This window comes from Microtus pennsylvanicus, chromosome 1 (genome assembly GCF_037038515.1).
Source record: "Microtus pennsylvanicus isolate mMicPen1 chromosome 1, mMicPen1.hap1, whole genome shotgun sequence".
Classification (NCBI taxonomy): Eukaryota; Metazoa; Chordata; class Mammalia; order Rodentia; family Cricetidae; genus Microtus; species Microtus pennsylvanicus.
In genome coordinates this window covers 144,369,451-144,390,332 of record NC_134579.1, presented here as the reverse complement: position 1 = coordinate 144,390,332, position 20,882 = coordinate 144,369,451, and the positions used below count along the sequence as shown (strand labels likewise).

General features: G+C 43.4%; 1 protein-coding gene across 1 annotated transcript in view; it reads right to left on the bottom strand.

The window, feature by feature from the left end:
• Window positions 1-20,882, bottom strand: part of Arhgap35 (Rho GTPase activating protein 35) — a 114,978-nt gene that overhangs the window by 39,435 nt on the left and 54,661 nt on the right. Inside the window, exon 3 of the mRNA XM_075990763.1 lies at window positions 9,826-9,970. Within this exon, the coding sequence (XP_075846878.1) occupies window positions 9,826-9,970 (145 nt within the window). The remainder of the gene's footprint in view (window positions 1-9,825; window positions 9,971-20,882) is intronic.

The window sequence follows — 20,882 nt, the reverse complement described above, 5'->3', positions numbered from 1 at the left end:
GCCAGGTCTGAAATGGGTATCTGGTACCATTACATTGTGAAAGCTATTCTATTCTGTCAGAAGCCAGGATAGTGCTTATCCTTCCTAAGGGAAAGAAAGAACTACGCGGGCCCTGCTAGGGGATTGCTCATGTTCTGCTCCTTCTCTGTAGTGGTCGTAGTGGCACAGACATACTGTACCATGCACATCTGTATTCATGAAAGGTGTACTTCTCTTAACGTACAATCAACTTCAATGAGAAGTTTAAGAAATCTACTGTGGTGCTAGGTGGTGGTGGCACACAGCTTTAATCTCAGCACTTGGGAGGCAGAGGCAGGCAGATCTGTGTGGGGGGGAGGTCAGCCTGGTCTACGGAGTGAGTTTCTTCTTCTTCTTCTTTTTTTTGTTTGTTTGTTTTTCGAGACAGGGTTTCTCTGTGGTTTTGGAGCCTGTCCTGGAACTAGCTCTTGTAGACCAGGCTGGTCTCGAACTCACAGAGATCCTCCTGCCTCTGCCTCCCGAGTGCTGGGATTAAAGTCGTGCGCCACCACCGCCCGGCTTACGGAGTGAGTTTCAAGACAGCCAGCCCTACACAGAGCAAATCTGTCTCGAAAAGAAAAAGAGCAAGAAAGAAAGAAAGAAAGAAAGAAAGAAAGAAAGAAAGAAAGAAAGAAAGAAAGAAAGAAAGAAAGAAAGAAAGAAAGATAGATCTACTGGTGTCACAATTCAGTGTTACTTAGCCAACTGTTCTGGAAAGATTTCTATTTTGATGTTTACCCCATAACAAGTCACTATATTAGGTGCCATTGAAATGATAGCTAACAGGGCTGGAGAGATGGCTCAGTGGTTAAGAGCACTGACTGCTCTTCCAGAGGTCCTGAGTTCAATTCCCAGCAACCACATGATAGCTCACATCCATCATAATGAGATCTGGTGTCCTCTTCTGGTGTGCGGTTATACATGGAAGGAATGCTGTCTACATAATAAATAAATAAATCTTTAAAAAAAAAAAGAAATGATAGCTAACATCAGACAAGCCATCATCAGACCTCTCAAAACACAGGTAAGATTTGATTCTCAGAATCTTCTGACCGATAGCCTGGGTACAGGGGTATAGCTGGTGTGACTTTACAGCCAGTGGCTTAACACTGGGCCATGAAGGGAAAGGGGTTCATATCAGGTCCCCAAACTCTTCTTCACAATACTAACTTTGTTGAGGTTGGGCCAGTCACCATTCACTCATTCACTTATTCATTTATCTAGGTTTTTTTGAGACTGCATTTCTGTGTGGATAGTCTTGGCTGTCCTGGAACTCATAGATTGGCCTCCAACTCACAGAGATCTGCCTGCCTCTGCCTCCTGAGTTCTGGGATTAAAAGCACATGCCATCATCACTTGGCCTAATTGTCTTAAATATAGCACATCTGATTTGTCCAGTCATTGTCTCCTGATAAAGATTCAGATGAAATATTTGGCAAGGAAGCTTATAAGGTTAGGGTGCACTGCTACTGGGCAGGCTATGTCCAATCATGCTATTAGCAAGGTAAGCTTAGCCCTCTCCAGCATAAAGTACTTCAATCACTAATTGATATGTTTGGTGATTTTTTTTCTTTTGTTTTCATTTTGGTCTTACTGTATATTCCCAGATGACCCAGAACTCATTAGAATTAGAACAGGCTGGCCTCAAACACATAGATCTACCTGCCCCTGCCTCTGGAGTGCCAGAATTAAAGGAATGTGCCACCAAGACCAGTTACTTATATCTACCTCTATCTATCTATCTATCTATCTATCTATCTATCTATCTATCTATCTATCTATCAATCATCTACCTACCTACCTACCTACCCCCCCACACATTTGTTATTGAAATAGCATCTCCTGCTTTTGTCTCCCAAGTGATGAAACTAGAGGCATGAACTATCACAGTTAGCTTAGGGTTGTAAAATCATAATCAAGTTCTCTAAATCATTCAGTCAGCAACTCTTTGAGTATCTTAAGATCAACTTCACTAAGGCAAGATTTACTGAGGTATCCACTGAAAGTGCCATTTATAAAATGTGCATATGAACAGAATTGCTTCAAGACACAGAATGCTGCCCCTCAGTTTCCTCAAGTCCTGTTGCTATAAGTCATTTTTGGGCCAGCTTCCAGGTTACACTGTCCTGCTTGCTGCCAGAGTGGCCTTCACTCTACAGAGTCATTTCTGTGGTTTTGTGCCTAGCTTCTGCCATTCTTGGCAGAGTGGCAGTCTATCATCTTAGTGGGTGTGGCAATGCTAGTACCTTTGGGTTCCAAGTTGTACTTCATGGGGTAGATGCACCAGTTTGTTCTTCTACCTGCTGAGGGATGTCTGGGTTCTTTCCAACTTGAGCCTCTCCAGAACAAAGCCACTACAAACTGTGGTGTCTAAGTCTGGGTGAACATGTTTTTATTTCTCTTGGGTAAATAAATACCTAGAAGTGGATGGCAAGTGTATATTTAACTTTTTTGTAGTGTGCCAAAGAGCTCTGCAAAGCCACCCACCTTCTCTACGCCCCTTGGTGGTTTCTGTGAAGGTGCTAAATGTTCCACCTCCTTGCCTACACTTGATACTGCTAGTCGCTTTATTAACAATTTAAAAATCCAATCATGTATAGTGTTGATTAATTATGGATGTATGATTATGTCTATCTTTCCCATCTTGGACACAATGAGGGTAACCTAAGTTCAATACAGTGCTTAACATACAGCAGGTTCTTAATTAACAATAATTTAAAGAAGGTATTTACTGAATACAGGTTGGGTGAAATCTACCACTCTTACCAGATTGTTTTTAGATCTACTCATGAGTTCTCAGAAATTCCTATCTTTCTACAAGTATGTGGTTCTGTATTTGGGACTTCACCACTTAGGCAAGCCTGACCAGTTATGCTGTCCAGCAAGGCCCAGTGTCCCTGAAGGCACCACTTGTTTCACAGAACCACTAAATGATTACATATTGCACTGTTACCAAGATAGGGTGGTATGGCTCCATTCTAGGACTTCTCACAAAGCTTTCTTTTTTTTTTTTTTTATTAATTAATAAAATTTTTGAGACAGGCCTTCACTATGCAGCCTTGGCTGGCCTGTAACTCATTATGTAGACCAGGTTAGTCTTAAAACTCACAAAGCTCATGTGCCTCCTTGAGAGCTTAAGTATCACAACCACACCTGGTTCACAAAGAGTTTTTACAAATGAATGGGTTTCAGTTGCAACACTGCACCCAACTAGGAGCAGCCCCATAGGGATGCCAGGTTGCCTTAAGGTTTATGCATCACTACTCCAAGATTAGTGAATGGGACCACACACATTGCCATCTTCTTGCAAATAATGCTCACCCTGTACTGTGATGACACCCAAGGTTCTCCCAGAAGAACTATAATGATTGAGATGCCCCTACCCCATCCCAAGGGCCAGTTTTCTACCACACCCTGGTTTTTCAAGCAATAGAACAAGCTATCGTGAAAGGCAAACAGAAACAATGACAGCTCACACCAACATCCACAAATATGTATGATTAGAAAGTGGGCTGATGAGTATGACAGCAAGCCATTTTTGGCATTATTATTTGACAGATTCCAAGCTTTCTAGACTTCAGGGATTTTTTTTTTTTTAATTCATGGGAGCCAACTAAAATTTAAATGTACCAACAGGGTGCTGGAGAGATCGCTGAGTGGTTAAGTGCAGTGGGTGCCCTTCCAGAGGACCAGGGTTCAATTCTCAGCACTCACATGGTGGTTCACAACTGCCTATAAGTTCACTTACAGGGTTCTATGTCCTTTTTGGTCTCCTAAGGCACTGTATACACACAGTGCACAGACATAACATGCAAGCAAAACAGCTATAAATATAAAAACAATAAAGCTTCAAAAAAAAGTAAAAAAAAGTTAACACTGGGCAGTGGTGGTGCACACCTTTAATCCCAGCCCTCGGGAGGCAGAGGCAGACGGATCCCTGTGAGTTTGAGACCAGCCTGGTCTACAAGAGCTAGTTCCAGGACAGGCTCCAAAGCTACAGTGAAACCCTGTCTTGAAAAAAAAAAACAAAAAAAAAAACCCAACAACAACAAAAAGTAACAACAGATTTGAGGCCCACCAGTTATGTGAATAGAATGGTTTCGATATTATAATTCAGGATTTCAAACAGGTATCTTCTGTCATGAAACCACTTCACTATGCCCAACAATGGCTGCCTGCCATGCTTGCTACAGGGCTAGGGACTGGGTACCTCTCAGAAAGTAACCCAATTAAGAAATGATTGGCAGATGGGAACACTGAGTATCATCCTATCTCCACCTACTCTCGGAGAACAAGGTTGGAAGTCACAGGAAGGTTTGGTCTCACAGATTACTCTATGCCAAGAGAAACGTTAAGTGGCTAGAGATGAAGCTGTATCAGAGTCAGGGAACAACTGTCATGGCAAGTGCCAGGTGCTGAGCATCTGGGATGCACTAGTGAATGAAGGGCCCCTGAAAGCTCCCTCGTAGGTCCTGTGATATACAGCATAGTCATTTCCTGAACCACAGGAAACTTTGATTCAAATCTGACTGAGACATAGGCTTTGAAATTTATTTAACCAACCTGGAAAATTCCAAATTTAAGCCTTATTCTTAACAGGTACTCTCACAACAATGTTCCAAAAGTGACCTCTCACCCTACTCCCAGACACATAAACTGTGCAGAACTGAATACTCCTACTTCCTGTCATGAAGCAGGGAATTCAATTAACTTGGCCAGTATTCTGTTACTTAGGAGTCACACAGGCTCCACAAGGGAGCAGTGACTCTATGGCCTCAACCTATTTTTCACACAAATGAAACCAAGGGCCAAGGAGGGCATAGGACAGAAAGACAGGCCCAGCCTCCCCACTGCACAGTGACTCTCATGGAGGTCCCAGAGCAGCTGTGGTAGTAACATGCCCTCTTCCAGGCTTTCCATGTAACAAGAGCTGAGAGGATGAAAATCTAACACCTTATTAGCACAGCAAGCAAAGAGGCTGACCCTGAAGCTGCCTAACAGCATCTGCAAATCAATGTGAGAGCTCTTCTAACTACTGACCACAGTAGCCTCAGCACAATGTAATTTCGGGCAACATGAAACAAAGGTAAAGGAACTGGTTATGAGGAATACAAGAACAAAACCAAAATCAATCTGCACTCATGACGTGCCAAGTTACCCTAAGGAGGAAAACATACTCAGAAAGAGTTTCAATAGAAGGTGGGCTATAAATAAAATAGCAGGAATGACAGTTTTCACATGAGAATGCCACAAGCCCAGCTGGTGTACACTTGCAATCTCAGCACCTGGGAGGTAGAGGCAGAAGGATGAAGAATTCACAAGTTCATCCTCACTGAAGTAGCAAGTTCAAGGCCAGACGGGGCTCCAGGAGACCCAGCCTCAAAAACAAAACAAAACAAATGACAACAAATCCCACAAGTTTTAAAGGTACTGGGATGGATTAAGTTGTCCTGACTTGCATACTGTTAAGTCTTATCATAAGCTTCTACTCTGCTGTCCATGCTCCTGTGTGGCTGTGCTCTGGTTAGGCTGAGAGGTGGGTGGATGGGTAGCATCATGAGCCCTGAGGCTAGGGTCTGAGCTCTCAAGCCCTGCTGCCTCTGAAATGCAAAGTGCAATAGACTGTTTTATCTGCCAGGGTCATGTGTCAGGGTTATCAATATGAAGGGAACAGATGAGGAAACTGGGATATAAGTTCTTTTGAGAGTGGTCTGCTCTGACAAAGTTTGATGGGATGTTGTTTCTGCTTGTCTGGACTCTATACTGCAGTTCCTCACATGAGTGAAGAACAAAGACACGAGAGGCCAATGACAGCACCCATTTTCCTGAAGAAAAATCTAATCATTCAACACAAGCCTACAGAGCTCATACAAGTTCATGTCACAGATGTGTTCTGCTTGAGGGGGAAGCACTGGTCCTGTGCCCACTGTAAGCTGGGAACTTACTTATCCAAGACCACACTCTGAGGAGGTCATATGTAGTACTGAAGTGGGCTGAGAGTGATGAGAGGTCCAGACAGTACTTTACATCAAAGTTACTCTGTAAGGCAACTGTCTACACACTTCAGAAAAGGTAATGGTGGCAGTAGGAATGGTGGAGTGAGGATGGAATTGAGTGTTTGCATCCTCGAGTAAAAAAACTCAACCATAACAGACAGTTAAAAGTCAGCTGAGCAAATTCAAACATGGACTAAACATAAAATAACACTATCAGTATTATCAACGGTAATGTTTTTCTTTCAGGTGCTGGAGGTGGAACCCAGTGTTCATGTTGAGCAGCTAAGCAGGTGCCTGAGCACTGAGATCTACCCCAGCCTTGGCAGATACTGCTTTCTTTTTAAAAATCTATCACTACTAGTGCGTGTGTGAGGGTACATGTTTGTACTGTGGAGCACGTGTGGAGGTCAGGGACTTTTAGGAGGTGGTTTTCACCTTCTACCAGTGAAGGTCTTGCCAGGGCCCTGGTGAATATTCTTAAAGTGACAATGCCAGTATAGCCAATGAATTATGAAGCTTCTTTCAACTTTTCAATAGCTTCAAACTGGCAAACCAAGAGAAAGGGCAGTGGGGGTGGGGGAGGGGCGGTTACTGGTGTGGTGACACACACCTGTAATCCTAGCAAAGAGAAGGAAGCCAGCCTGATATACAGACCAACATTCAGGATGTAAAAAACAAACAAACAAAAACCCCCAAAACCCAAACAAACAACAATGAAAAATTCAGACTGAATTCACTTTGTTTTTCTTATATGGTGATATGGGAGTCCCCTCTGTATGCTGCGAATACCACTGGTTAATAAAGAAACTGGCTTGGCCTTATAGGGTAGAACAGAGCTAGTTGGGGAGTGGAGGGATTAAATGGAATGCTGGAAGAAAGGAGGCGGAGTCAGAGAGAAGCCATGGAGCCACTGCCTGAGACAGGCCTGCTGAAACTTTGCTGGCAGGCCATGACCTTGTGGTGATGGAGATGGGTTAAATCTGGATGTAAGAGTTAGCAAATAAGAAGTCAGAGCTAATGGGCCAAGCAGTGATTTAAATAACATTGGTTTCTGTGTGATTATTATGGGAGTCTGGGTCGACAAGCAGCCTCCTACAACAAAAAAACCTTATGTGGAGCTGGGCCATGGTGTCGCACATCTTTAATCCCAGAACTCAGGAGACAAGAGGCAGGTGGATCTCTGTGAGTTTGTAGCCAGCCTAGTCTACAGAGTAAGTTCCAGGACAGCAAAGAAACGTCTTGGAAAAAAAAAAAACCTACACAACCAAACAAACAAAAAGCAACACCAAAAAACCCTTATATGGTAGCTACAGCCGGAGCCTGGGAGACACTGGTGTGGGTTTTCACAAGATGGTCAGTGAATTCCTGATAAGGAGACTTGGTGAATACAATCTCTTTCCAGAGGTCAGGGGTCAAGTAGCTGTAGGTCTCTGCGATGGCATCAAAGGTGACCTTGGCAAAGTTGCCCAGGGTGACAGTGAAGTCTCTGGCTGATGTGCAGCAGTCATTAACACTGGCCATCATCAGTAACTTCTTGGGCACGGGAGCAGAGATTATGCCAGTGCCTCTGAGTGAAGGGATGAAATATACCAACACAAAGTCAAGATTCAGGACTCTTGGAGCATGGCTATGCTCCAGGTACCACAATCTATGTCACTCATGTAGGTCACCCTAAGCTCTGTGGTCCCTCCACGAGACAGGCTAGTTATTAGTGTTCACAATGCAGTGATGAACAGATGATAGAGCTGAGATTCTGATCCAAGCAAGGCCATGTGTTCAAAGGTTTATCACGACCCCAGAATACTTCTACTAATTAATATGCCTCTTTTTTTTTTGACACTGTGCAGCTCTGGCTGGCCTGAACTCAGAGAACTTCCTGCCTCTACCTCTCAACTGCCGAGATTTAAGGTGTGAAGCACCCCACTTGGACCCTGCTTCTTAAACACACAAGAAGATGATGCTTCACAATCAGCAACAGCAGCTGCTTCTACAACATTGCAGTAAGATACAATGCAGTTAGGCAATCTGTATTTCAAACCAGTTGTACAAAATGTATAGTTCTGTTGTCAATTAAAGTAAGTAACTTTTAAAAAGGCACACTTTCAGAGTTTAGGGGCTGAGAAATATACATATAAAACAATGTCTTACTTAACATAAAGACCTAATAGTCTTTCATATGGGCTGGAGGGGTCAGTAGTACAACAAGGAAGAACGGCGAGGCTTTTCTACATCAGGCTCACATAAGCAGGAAAGTCTACGAAAGAGATGATAGTGGGGAAGCAGAAATGAATGGGTGGGGACAGAGGCAAGAGATGATGTAGATCTAGCAGGCCTGGGATGCGATCAGATGAATCAGTGTCTGGAGAGACAGTGATGCAATCTGGTGGAGTTTGCAGAGCAGCAGCTTGGCTTGACAGTGACTGAAGGTGGACAAGCGTCAGGGTTGAAAAGGATTAAGAGGACACAGAGTCCCATGTTTGTGTATGCTCTGGTGGTGTGAAGAATGAGACACAGGACCTTGCACAAGCCAGGTAAGTGCTCTAGTATTGAGCTACACACCTAGCCCATGCCTCTCTATTCTCCACCTTAAATTTTATTTATTTTATGTGCATGGGTGTTTTGCTTCCATGTATTATCTACATACATGCAATGCTTACGGGGCTAGAAGACAGTGCTCCAGAAGATATTTTGGAAGGTTATGAGCTGCCATGTGGATACTGGGACACTCATAACTGCTGAGCATTGCCTCAAGCCTTCCAAATCTATATTCTTTTTTTTCCCTCCTCCTCCTCTTGGTAGAGGTGGGTTGAGACAGGGTCTGTGTATCCCTGGCCTCACAGAGATCTGCCCGTCTATGCCTCCCTAGTGCTGGAATTAAAAGTGTGCACACTACCCTGCCTGGCTCCCAAGTCTACATTCTTAAGCTCAACCAATAATGCTTGGGAATCCACACTGACAGGTACTTACAAAACCTCCTCCTCAAAGAACCCTGAAAGTAGCTAGGAGAAGAAAGAAAGAAACAATAATGTGAAACTGGAAGGCAAAGAGACATGTAAGAGCCCTAAGTCAGTAAAATGAAGCACCCACACAAGTAAAACTGTACTATCTTAAGAACATAAAAACTTAAGGCAACTTCTCTTTTTGTATCTCACACTGTTCCATGGACAAAAACCCAGTCACAGCCGGGCGGTGGTGGCGCATGCCTTTAATCCCAGCACTCAGGAGGCAGAGGCAGGCAGATCTCTGTGAGTTCGAGGCCAGCCTGGTCTACAAGAGCTAGTTCCAGGACAGGCACCAAAAACTACAGAGAAACCCTGTCTCGAAAAAAAAATCAAAAACAAAACAAAACAAAAAAAACCCCAGTCACATGATCACAAGATATTCAAGCACTATGATTGTTTTCTTACCTCAGAGCAGAGACCCTACCTGTACATGAGTCTTAGATGCCCGATCAGAATGCCAGGATTGGTCTCAAATACTTGTTCCTATTATTGAGTGTAATATGTGTTCCATGTAAAGCCCTTACTCTGACCTCATGCAATCTACAGACCCACAAGGGGACAACACAAACTACCAAAAAAAACTAACCACACGCTAAAGCTACGTGAGGACAGGTCTGAGGACAGAACTGCTCCCACATATTTTAAGTCTCCTTAGTGCCACACTAGCCTTCCGATTGAAGCTTCAGTGGTCAGATCACCCAGCGCCTTTCTGTTAGCATCTCTCATTTCCAGAAAGTTCACAAATCCCAGCCCTCTTGGAAGCTCCCTGCAGGGAGTGGAAGGTACTATTTGCTGTGGGAGATGCTTACCTGTGGCTTCAATATACTCAATGCATCTTTCAATAAAAATGGGAATTGGCTTCTCTGGAGTCACCACAGTTGTTAAGGGCACCCCAAAATAGTTACTCTCCCAGGTTGCCTTCGTGATGGATGGTCGGGGTTTGGGCTTTGGTTTCTGTCCAGGAAAGAAAAAAGGAAGCACAAAACAAAGTGAGTATCATAAGAATCTGCAAGGGTTCCAAAGAGGAACTGGCAGTTGGTAACAAAGTGCTGAAAAGATTTCAAGAGGACAAACAGATCCAAATTTGCTCATCTCCTTAATAGCATTTTCTAGCCTCCAAATACTGGAAAGTTGTCACACAGTCACACCTTTGGTGTGAGAGTGCATTATTAGAACAAAGATGTTTATAAGAAGCTGGCCAAGTTTACTTAATAAAGTAACAACATAATGGCATCCACATCCTCCACTGGGGACACACTGGAGTAAACAGGAAGTTTTCCAAATAATCTACATAATAATAAATGGTATATACTCAGAGATGGCTGATGCCTCGGAAAGATCAAACATGGGTCCAAAAACTAGTAACTTCCTCTTTCCAGAAAAGAGACAGCACATATTCTGTCAGAGCTGTCTCAAATGAGGATTCCCTTTGATACATTAGCCCGGGGTTAATTCCTGGTGTTTTCCACATTAGGAAATGGTAAAGCCAACTAATCAAACAAACAAACAAAATAACATAACCCAGGCTCATGCCTATAAAATCAGTCCTTAGGAGGCAGGGGTGGGACCAGCAAGAGCACCAGGCTAGCCTGGGCTACAATGTAATTCTGTCTATTCTTTTACTCCTTACGAAGCAGTCAGCAGGGCAATGATAGCCACTGAGATTTTACTATGTTACCAAACAAGTCCCACATACACTTCCTTTAAAAATCTCACAACCTTTCACTTTTTCAAGAAAAAGAAGTCTCCATAGGCCTCAATGACTCAATTAGTGATAATGCCTGATTACCAAAGCCTATGCTATTTAACAGTAATTACTGAAATAGTCTGCCTGAAAATCACTCAAACTGTGACCCCCCCCACCCCCACTGAATTTAGTACTTTTATTTTGAAGCTTATATTGGGGGAGGGGGCATGTTTTATACTAATGGAAACTCCCCAAAGCCAAGGAAATGGGGTTTAGAATGTCGATCTTTCTTCAAGTATCTAATAAGAGGGCAACAGAATACAGGTAAATTAGAGCAGTGTGATTCTAATAATCAGTTTTCATTTCCAAGTGGCTCAGCCCAATGTAGCAGGGCAGATGACTCCCCTTAACAATGTGCATGGATTATAAATCTAGTTAGGGATCTTTCCACAAAACCCACAGAAGGAGACATCCAACTGCGAGGTCACAGGTCAATCAACCTTCCCCTTTTCTTCTGCCCATTTTCATTCATTTTAGTACTCCTTATAAGGGGAAAAGATACTTCCTGTTTAGTCTGAGATTCTTTGAAAACTTCCTGTGCAAATTAGAGGGGTGGGAGTGGGAAGTAGGAGTTAGAATTAGAGAGGGTAGAGGCAAATTAAAAAGTATACTGGGCTGCTAACTGGTAATACTTCAGAAAACAGTGAAAGGGCAAAGAAAGCCCAACCATTAGCCTGCTAAATAAGTTAATGTGGAGGTTCATGGACCCCCACGTGGCTTGGCTCTGACAAACACATGCCATAGCTCTTGAGGTAGGCAGGTACTGACTTTAGGGAAAAGCAAACTGGTGACCTGATTTTTCTTTATGGATAAATCTAGACTGTCCAGCAGTGCGTGATGCATGCTATAACCCATACTTATACAAAGTTCAACATAAAGAGTTTAAGCTTTGCTGCCAGACGTTATGTACCAAAAGGTGCAACAGTGGCATGGCTGCTATGGGGGTAACCAATGGCTTTCTGATTGGATCTGAGGCCTGCTCCACAGAAGGGAATTCTGGTACGGTAAACCTGGTGACAATTCCAGCTGGAAAAGGCAGGACAGACAACACACAGAGACTCAAAACTTGTCAAAGTGCCGAGAATGAATGGCTGTTGAGTGAGGGCTCAGCTCTAAATGAACACTGATTATCAAACCCCACAAGGTCCAGAGGACATCTTGAAGAGGGAGACAGACAAAATGGAAGAACCAAAGGATGAGGGAAGGGTGCTGTCAAGTGCTGACTTCTGAACAGGCCATATCATTGTGCTTACAAAGTAACAGCAGCTATAGTTACTGTATTACCCAAGACCTAAACAAGAGCAAACCAGCAATACTTCCAGCATGAATGGAGGGAGGTCTTCTAAGACTCCATCTAGCTGAAGAGCCTGACAATTGATGGCTGGTCTGAGAGGGAAAGTTAATTTTCCTTCTAGATATGTTGCTCATGTGCATGTAGGCAACACTAATTGGGCTCAAGGGTGTTTAAATAAAAAAAGACAAAGACAAGAAAGCTAAGTGGGTTGTTTAGGGGATGGGGGGCTTGGTGAAGGTAGATATGATCAAGATACATTGTGTGTATATACGTGTGAGTGTGTGTGTGTGTAGGTGTAGGAAATTGTCAAAGAGGCTGCTATGGTGGTCCACACCTTTAGTCCTAGCACTTGGGAGGCAGAAGCAAGTGGATCCTCTGTCAGTTTGAGACCAGCCTGGTCTACATACAGAGTTCCAGAACCTGTCTCAAAACAACAACAAACAACAACAAAGAAAAAAAAGTTAAAGAATTAAAAAAAATTAAAAAGCCTGGAATGGCAGTAAGGTAAGAGTAGGCAGATCTCTGTGAGTCCAAGGTCAACCAAAAATACACAGTAAAACTCACACACACCACAAAGAATTTAACCTGCTGGGGACGTGGTTCAACTGGTAGGACACTTGCCCAACTTGCATAAAACTCTGGGTTTGAAGCCCAGCACCATATAAAATTGGGTGTGGTAGTGCACACCTTTAATTACAGCACTTCGACCTGGAAGAGAATCAAAAGTTCAAGGTCATCCTAGACTAAGTAAGAAGTATGAGGCCAGGTTGGTTTCTGTAAGACCCTATTTCACAAGAGAAAAACAGATTTCTATGTTTCAATCTGACTGATGTGGTTTGGGTCAAGTACTGCATCACCTCTATCTACCTTCCTAGCATCATCCTGGTCACATGGTGTTATGGGCAGGACCTTTCAGCTGATGTGTACTATTGTAGTCAAATAGCCTTGGATCAAGCAATATTCTTCCTGTAAATGTTTCTGCCATTTAAAAGGTTAGTTCTGAAGTGTGAATAAACAGTGACTGACCATCTGTATTAAAACAACAACAACAACAACAACAAAACCCACTTCCATCAATCCCACCCAATTTCTTGGTCAAAATGAAGATAATACTATTCCCTAGTAAAACTGAAACTTCCAAATAAAGTGCTGCTAAGGGAAAGAGTGGAACCAAAAAGCAGTAGGTGACCCTGATTCTCCTAGTCATCACTGGGATGCTTTCTAGCTTTAGTTCTAGAATCTAATCAAATTGAAACAATATACTCCTCAAAGCGATGCTCATGTGTATGCTTCCAAGCCACTGGCTAGAGAGGTTTGTCTCACTTAAGTACTTTCTAAGCACCAGATCCCAAGTTTCTCTCTTTTTAGTGGTACCAGAGATTGAACCTAGAGCAGAGAAGATAGGCAAGCACTCCACCATTGAGTCCCCAGAATAGCATGCTTCTGTTGGTCATACCCCCAGAATACCCCACTCCCACTAAAAGCATGCATACTAAGAACCCTGGGGCCACTGAGCTGGTCCAGCAGATAAGGGCACCTGCTATTAATGCTGAGGGCCTTTTCTATTCTCAGGACTTACATGGTGAAGCAGAAAACCCATTCTTTAAAGTTGTCTCTTTCATCTCTATAGGCACAAGGCATGCCTGAACCTACATAGAAAATAATAGAGAATGAGGAGCAAAAGTAGGAGGGGGGAAAGATAGAAGGGAGAGAAGGACGGAGGGAAAGGAAAGGGAGGAACTCTGGAGATGAGTCCAAGGAAATCCCACCGAGGTGGGTCTGATTGCAGAACTTGTACTTTACAGCACTACAGTTTATATAAATAAGTTCTTGGGTTAGGTAGAATGAGCAAATGGATGCTGAGTAAAGTATAAAAGTACACCAACTATCTGGAAAACTTCTAAAGGTAATATATATTTGTCTACTCAAAATTTACTAGGGAAGTCTTTTATTTGTGTGTATGTGTTAGTTTCCTGTTTATTGCTGTGATAAGACAACAAGCAAGCTGGGGAGGAAAGAGTTTTTACTTGGTTTACAACATTCCTATTACAGTCCATCATTTAAGGAAGTCAGGGCAGGAACTTAAGGCAAGAACCTAGATATGAGAACTGGAGCAGAGACCATGGGGAAGGCTTCCTGTCTTCTCTACTTTCTTTCGCTTATTTTGGTTTTTGAGACAAGGTCTCACAATGCTGCTAGCTAGCCCTGGCTTGCTTGGTGTACATAGCATCAAACTCAAGAGATTCACCTGCCTCTGCTTTCCGAGTGCTCAGATTAAAGGTGTGTGATACTATACCCTACACTAGTTTATTTTTTTATATACCTGAGGATTACCTGCCTGGGGATGGTACTACCCACAGTGGGCTGGGACTTTCTAACAAGGAATGCCCTGTAGACCAATATGATGGGGCCATTTTTTTCAATTGATATTCTCTCTTCTTAGATGACTCTATCTTGTGTCAGCCTGATAAAAAACAAACAAACAAACAAACAAAAACAAACCAGCCCAGGGTGTGGGTGTATGTGTGCCCACGATGACGGTGGTGTCATATTCCCTGGAGCTGGAGTTACTGGCATCTGTGAGCCATCTGATGTAGGTGCTGGGAACTGAACTCTGATCATCTGATAGAGTATTAAGTGCTCTTGACCTCTGAGATTTGTCTCCAGCACCAGATGATGATGTTTATCATTATTTCAAAAGACAGAATCTTGCACAGTCGTGGGTGGCTTTAAGGTCTTGAATCTTCTTGCCTGTCTCCCTAACACTGGGACTATAGGCATGGGGCACTATCTTCAGCTACTATCAGGCAATTTCAAGCTGGAAAAAGAGCCCTAAAGCAGTTATGTTCAAACAGTTGTAGAGCCATCTACTAATAATAAGGAGAAGGCTTATTTTGTACAGTTGTGCTCCAGAGATAAGAGCAGGATAAAAGATAAGTTAGACTGCTAATCTCTTTCACCTCAAAGAGTCCAAGATCCAGTTTAACCCTCCAATTTATGAATGAGATAGCATTTAGAGAATATCAATCCCCTTTGTCGGGTGACAGAATTCCACCCCACCTCCTCACATGCATTCTTTTAAGCTTTAAACTCTGGATTAGAGTGTCAAATACATCTAGATTAGAGTGTCAAATACATCAAATACATTTAGATAACTGAAGGTTCTCCAGAGTATCATAAAATTAGACAGGAATTCTTGAACAACTATTCTAAACCTTCCTCATCAGGAAGTCAGTTTGTGGAATGCCATGACAAATTCTGGGCTGGCTCTGATATTACCAACACTTCTGGCATCTAAAGGGTTACTGAATACATTTTAGCTGGAAATGGCTTGCCAGATGTCTTGTGTCCCCAGTAAGGCACGTGTCCCTCTTTAGGGAATCACAGGGAGCACTCTCACAGCAGGTGCTCTCAACATCCATCTTCTTTTGGGGTATTCACTTAGCAGGCCAAACCAGAAAAAGCAGGAGAGGCCAAGCCCTAGAATGACCCACACATCTGTGCCTCAAGTGAGTCAAACAAAGCAATAGCAATTCCCTAGGAAGCTAGGTGCCGAAACCTCACAGCCATAGCCCACACTACTTCCAGGATGAAATGTCAAGACCCAGATAAAGGCAGGACCAACTTAAGTCATCTCCTCCTTTCCTTTTAGACAGATGCTGATAGAATAAATAACGTCTCCACTTTTCCAGATCTCTTGGTTTCCCTAAAAACAAACTTACAGCTATGTGTACTAGCTCACACCTGCAATTCTAGCACTTGGGAGTCAGAGGCAGGATGACCAAGTCTGAGGCCAGCTTGGACAGTATAGTGAAAGTTTGTTTTGAAAAACAAAACAAATAAAAAAAGCACCACTCAAGGCTTTTTTCCCCACCCCTTCTCACATTCATCACCAACACTGTGATTTTCTAATTAACAACTATCCTCTATGTTTCCAATAGAGCTTCAAAGGGGCCCTTTCAATTAAGTTATTCATACTCCTGGCACTTATCAGCTTATAGCACCTTGATTTAGGGCAAAACAGGAAGAAACACAAACCCTGGTGTTACCACCATCTAGCCCTCTTATATGAAGGAAAGGGAAGGTGGCTGTGTCATCACACTGCAGAATGAAGGAGTGTGGCAAAGCTAAGGATCTTGAGGCTCAATTTTTGGCCAGTGCAGCTGGGGGCAAGGTAGAAAAGGCAGCTGGATCTAGGCATAGGTCCACGCACACTGATTGGAGCTAACCTCACATGGGTCGTGCAGAGATAATTTTATATAACCAGGTGGTGGAAGAGAACCAGTTGGCTTAGGGAAGTATCACAACAATTCTTTGTCCTTTGAAAAGAGGACCTGGACTCCCTATTTTATTTAAGGAGCAGGTGTGTGCAAGCTAAAGCAGATAGTTAAAAGTTGTTCTATTTTTATCACCAAAAGGACACTACAAAAGTTCTTTAGGCTTAAACTAAAAAAAAAAAGCCATGACAGTATACATAATCCTAGCACTCAGGAGTCTCAGAGGACTGTGAGTTTGAGGCAGCCTGGGCTACATAGAAACTGCCGAGAGAGAGAGAGAGAGAGAGAGAGAGAGAGAGAGAGAGAGAGAGAGAGAGAGAGAGAGAGAGAGAGAGAGAGAGAGAGAGAGAGAGAGAGACAGGAAGAGAGAGAGAGAGGGAGGGAGGGAGGGAGGAAGGAAGAGAGAGAGAGAGAGAGAGAGAGACAGGAAGAGAGAGAGAGAGAGGGAGGGAGGGGGAGGGAGAGAGAGAGAGAGAGAGAGAGAGAGAGAGAGAGAGAGAATAAAATAAACTGAAAATCCACTGGCATGGATTTAAAACAAGTTGTTAATGTTCCAATAGCTAATTCAGCCCCTCCATGCCTATTTTGACCTTACTTGACTAGACACTGAAGGCAGAAAGAACAGCACCATGCTGTCCTTAGGAGGGATAGCATAAAGAAACAGTCTTAATAAAAGTTAGACACTGTTTGAATGAACACAAGTGAGTGGGCTCACTGGTCTAAACATGTGCACATGAACAGTGAAAACTAGCAACTTTTTTTTTAACTTTTATTTATTTACCTTTATTATGTTTGTTGGTCTGAAGGTGTCAGATCTCATGGAACAGCATTTTCAGACAGTTGTGAGCTGCCATGTGGGTGCTGGGAATTGAACCCGGGTCCTCTGGAAGAGCAGTCAGTGCTCTTAACCGCTGAGCCATCTCTCCAGCCCCAACTAGCAACTTTCTTGCATATGGGAGTGGCAGCTATAAAACTGGCCTCAAAAGTTCACCCACTCTATTGCAGTGTTGGTAAACCAGGCAATGCACTCACGTGTTTGTTTTTGGGACAAGGTCTCATGTAGCCAGACTAGCCTGCAAGTTACTATGCAGCTGAGGCTAATCTTGAACTGATCATTCTACCTTCACCTCCAAGTGCTGGAATTACAGACAAGTACTACCATGCCCTGCTGAGAAGGTATTTAATCTCTCTGAGCCATGAATGTGCTCTACTTCCTGATCCAGCCAGCTATGAGGAAGCAAGTAGCCTCACACTTCCACCCTACTGAAACCACACTGTTCCCATGCCTTCCCCACCAGGATGGACCATACCTTCAAAATGTGCTCCAAAATAAACTCAACTATGAAATAAATAATGTTGGGGTTAAAAATAAATCATACAAGTTAAAACATAAACCTATCCTATTTCTGTGGCAATCACACTATAGACTCCATATGAATAGATTCTGGTCTCCCATCCTGACTTTGAATTCCACACTGTATCTGATGAAGTTCTTCCCATGAACTCTCCATCTTCATTGTCTGTCTGCTTGGTGCTTCATCCACGTTAGCTTTACATTATCAATTCTTAAGAAACTTTCCTAGATGTCTCAGTTGAGAGTAAACTTTGTTCAATAACCCCTCAGTATCTAGTACTTCCACACCTGTTACTTAAGATACATACAAGTTTATGTTCAGAACCTATCACTGAGGAACACATGAACTAACTACCACATCTAGGACACCTAAAACACCAGGCAGGAGATAAGTGTTCACTGATGTCTCAGCACTGAACCAAATGCTGCCTTCCTAAAAGGGTGAAGGTGCTTGTACACCGATGTCAAAGTACTTATTTAAAAGAGGTTTTACAGCTCACTCAGTAGGACTAAGCTCAAAAGCATACACTGAATTTTTCTGAGCAAGTTACAAAGAGGTCTTATCATATTCTACTTGTCTGTCAAAACCAATATCCCTCCCAGGGGTGTGGGCAGTCCAATTGCCCAGCTGGTTTTCATTCACACTAGAAACTAGAAACTCCGTTCTAGGCCTCACAAAACGAGAGCTGTGTCTACAAAGCCATAACAACCAACCAATTCACTGAATCCAATGAAATAAGCCAATTCACTGGGGGAACACAAACTGTCAAACTGGTTACTTGGTGCCTTATAGACCAAACAATGCGTGATTCAAACAGTTCACTTTTCAATAGGTTGTCTTGTCATGTGGCAGCTACAGTAAGTGAAAGATTTTCTTTATCACTGTTTTGTCTTTTTATTAAACACAAGAGTAAGAGCGTATCTGACAGAAGGGTAAATAGCCAATAATATCTAGCCTTTAAACAGTGGTCAAACACACCAAATTTCAGCAAACTGAATGAGCCCCAAGGGCACAATTGTGGAACAAGGCTCTATGGCCTGCTTTTTGGCTTTAAAATAAGAGCTGCTGGTCCCGATCTCATCTTTGCAAATGCACAGCCTTGGGAGACAGGAGACATGAGCAGCAGCAGCAGCAGCTTTAGACAAAGCTCTATTCACAGCCACCCAAGTGCAATCTTAGAGTTTCAATTTCATTCAGATGAGTGCGGAAGGCTCCCACTGAGGGTAGGCTGCTGAATGGTGCTGTTGGGAAAATGACCCAAGAAGGAGCAAAGGAGCATTGGCTTTACTGTCTGTACTTTCATTAGAAGAGATGAAAGCATCCCTCTCTCTGACTAAGGTACTAATCTAGCAAATTAGGAAGAGTACTGAGTGGGTTTTTTTTTCCCCTTTCCCCCATCACATTGGTACCCAGAGCAGAGCTTCTCTTCATTAATATGGTTGCCAGGGCGAGTACAGAATAAGCATCTGAATCACTGTGGGTTTAACCTTACACCAAAGAGGAAATGGTGTGGTCAGGAGGCCCACAGCAGCCTCCTCCCTGGTACAATGCCATGTTCCACCTGCTGCAGGGGCATGTCACCTTATGCTATGCTTCAGCCTCATCCCTCTTTCAGGTCTAGCTATTTCCATGGTGAAAACAGCACAAACTTCTGGCCCACAATACTCAGCCCTCTGAGGATCATGTTCCCTTTTACAGAAGGTACCAGAGGAGGGACATCATGTGCTCAAGTCCAAATGAGAAAGCAGGGAATTGGGACCTGATCCTAAGACCTCATTCCCAGGACCTCAGCAGCTAATATCAACCCACACTCCACCTGGGCTATCATAACATTAGCTCTGCCCACAGGTCTTCCCTGGCAGACAGATGACCTCTTCATAGCCACTGTGTAGCTCTGGCTACCCTACCTGGGTGCTATGGCCTGGGTGAGAAGCGGGGGTGGGGGAGGGATGGGCACTTCCCCACAGTTTGGCCTGCAGGAGGGTCTGAGTTGTTGTCTACTGAAATCAGAATGCCTTTCCCCTCACTTCAAATAAATGCTGTACTGCTTTGTCATGCCAATAAAAATCAAAGGATAAATCCCCCACGGAGGGTAGCTTGCACTCTCTGCCCTGATGGTATCTTGCTCTTCCAGTAAAACAAGTGTCAGTCTGCATTCCCGATGGCAGCAGTCCGAACAGGAGGCCTGCTCTGTGGCAAAGGCTTTCATTTTCTCTGCAGGGATGACAAAGCAGCTCTGCTCATTTCAAAGAACCGCTCTCCAAATCAGGGAAGTACAATGCCAGCTTCTACCCATTCTTTCCTAAGGATACTCCTAAAATGACTGCTGGCATGCCATGGTTCTTAGGCCAGAGGAATCATTTCTGTCTGATTTGGAAAAAGGCGTGGCCTACATAACTCAAGACAGGCTGGAAGCTGGTACTTCTTGCCTGCTGATCCAGCAGCTGGGGACATGTCTGGTCCCCAGCAGGGATACAGCTCAAGACACAGAAACTGTTTCTTCTGAGTAAAGCCTTTGCCACAGTGAGATCTAGAAATCAAGTCTTATTTGACAATTTTTAAAAAATTATTTATTTTGATTGTTTTGAGAACGGTTCCATGCTGGCCTTAGGTTTGGTAGGATCCTCCTGTCTCTATCTCTTCGATGTTGGGATTATAGATGGGCACCACTGCCCCCACCCCCAATAGGGCTTCTCTGTGTAACAGTACTTGTTGTCCTGACCTCACTCTGCAGACCAGGATTGCCTCTAGCACACTTTGTTTCATGTGGTACTGGGACTGGAACCCAGTGTTTCCCAAAGGCTCAGCACACTCTTTACAAATGAGCTACATCCCCAGACTGGGATGTTTTCAAAGCATCATTTGCAGTATTAAAAATATTGCCAGAAGTCAGAAAAAGACTTATAATTCAGTGTGCTATTATGCCACCTTCTTAATTCCCAGGTGTGCAAACACCCCCACTAATCAGAAGACTGTCAGCATTCACATAAGCTGTTCCAGCAACAGTTTTTACCAGGAGTGGAGGTGGAAGGAAGCCAAAATGTTCAAAATGCTCAGATTTGGTATCATCAAACAAGAAAACTTGGGGGAAATACAAGGAAGTTGGTTAGCTTTCTAAATAAGAACTATTTTCACTGGGTCTTCTTTCCAAGTTTTGAAGAACAATATCCAAGAGGCAGATATGACCCCAGAG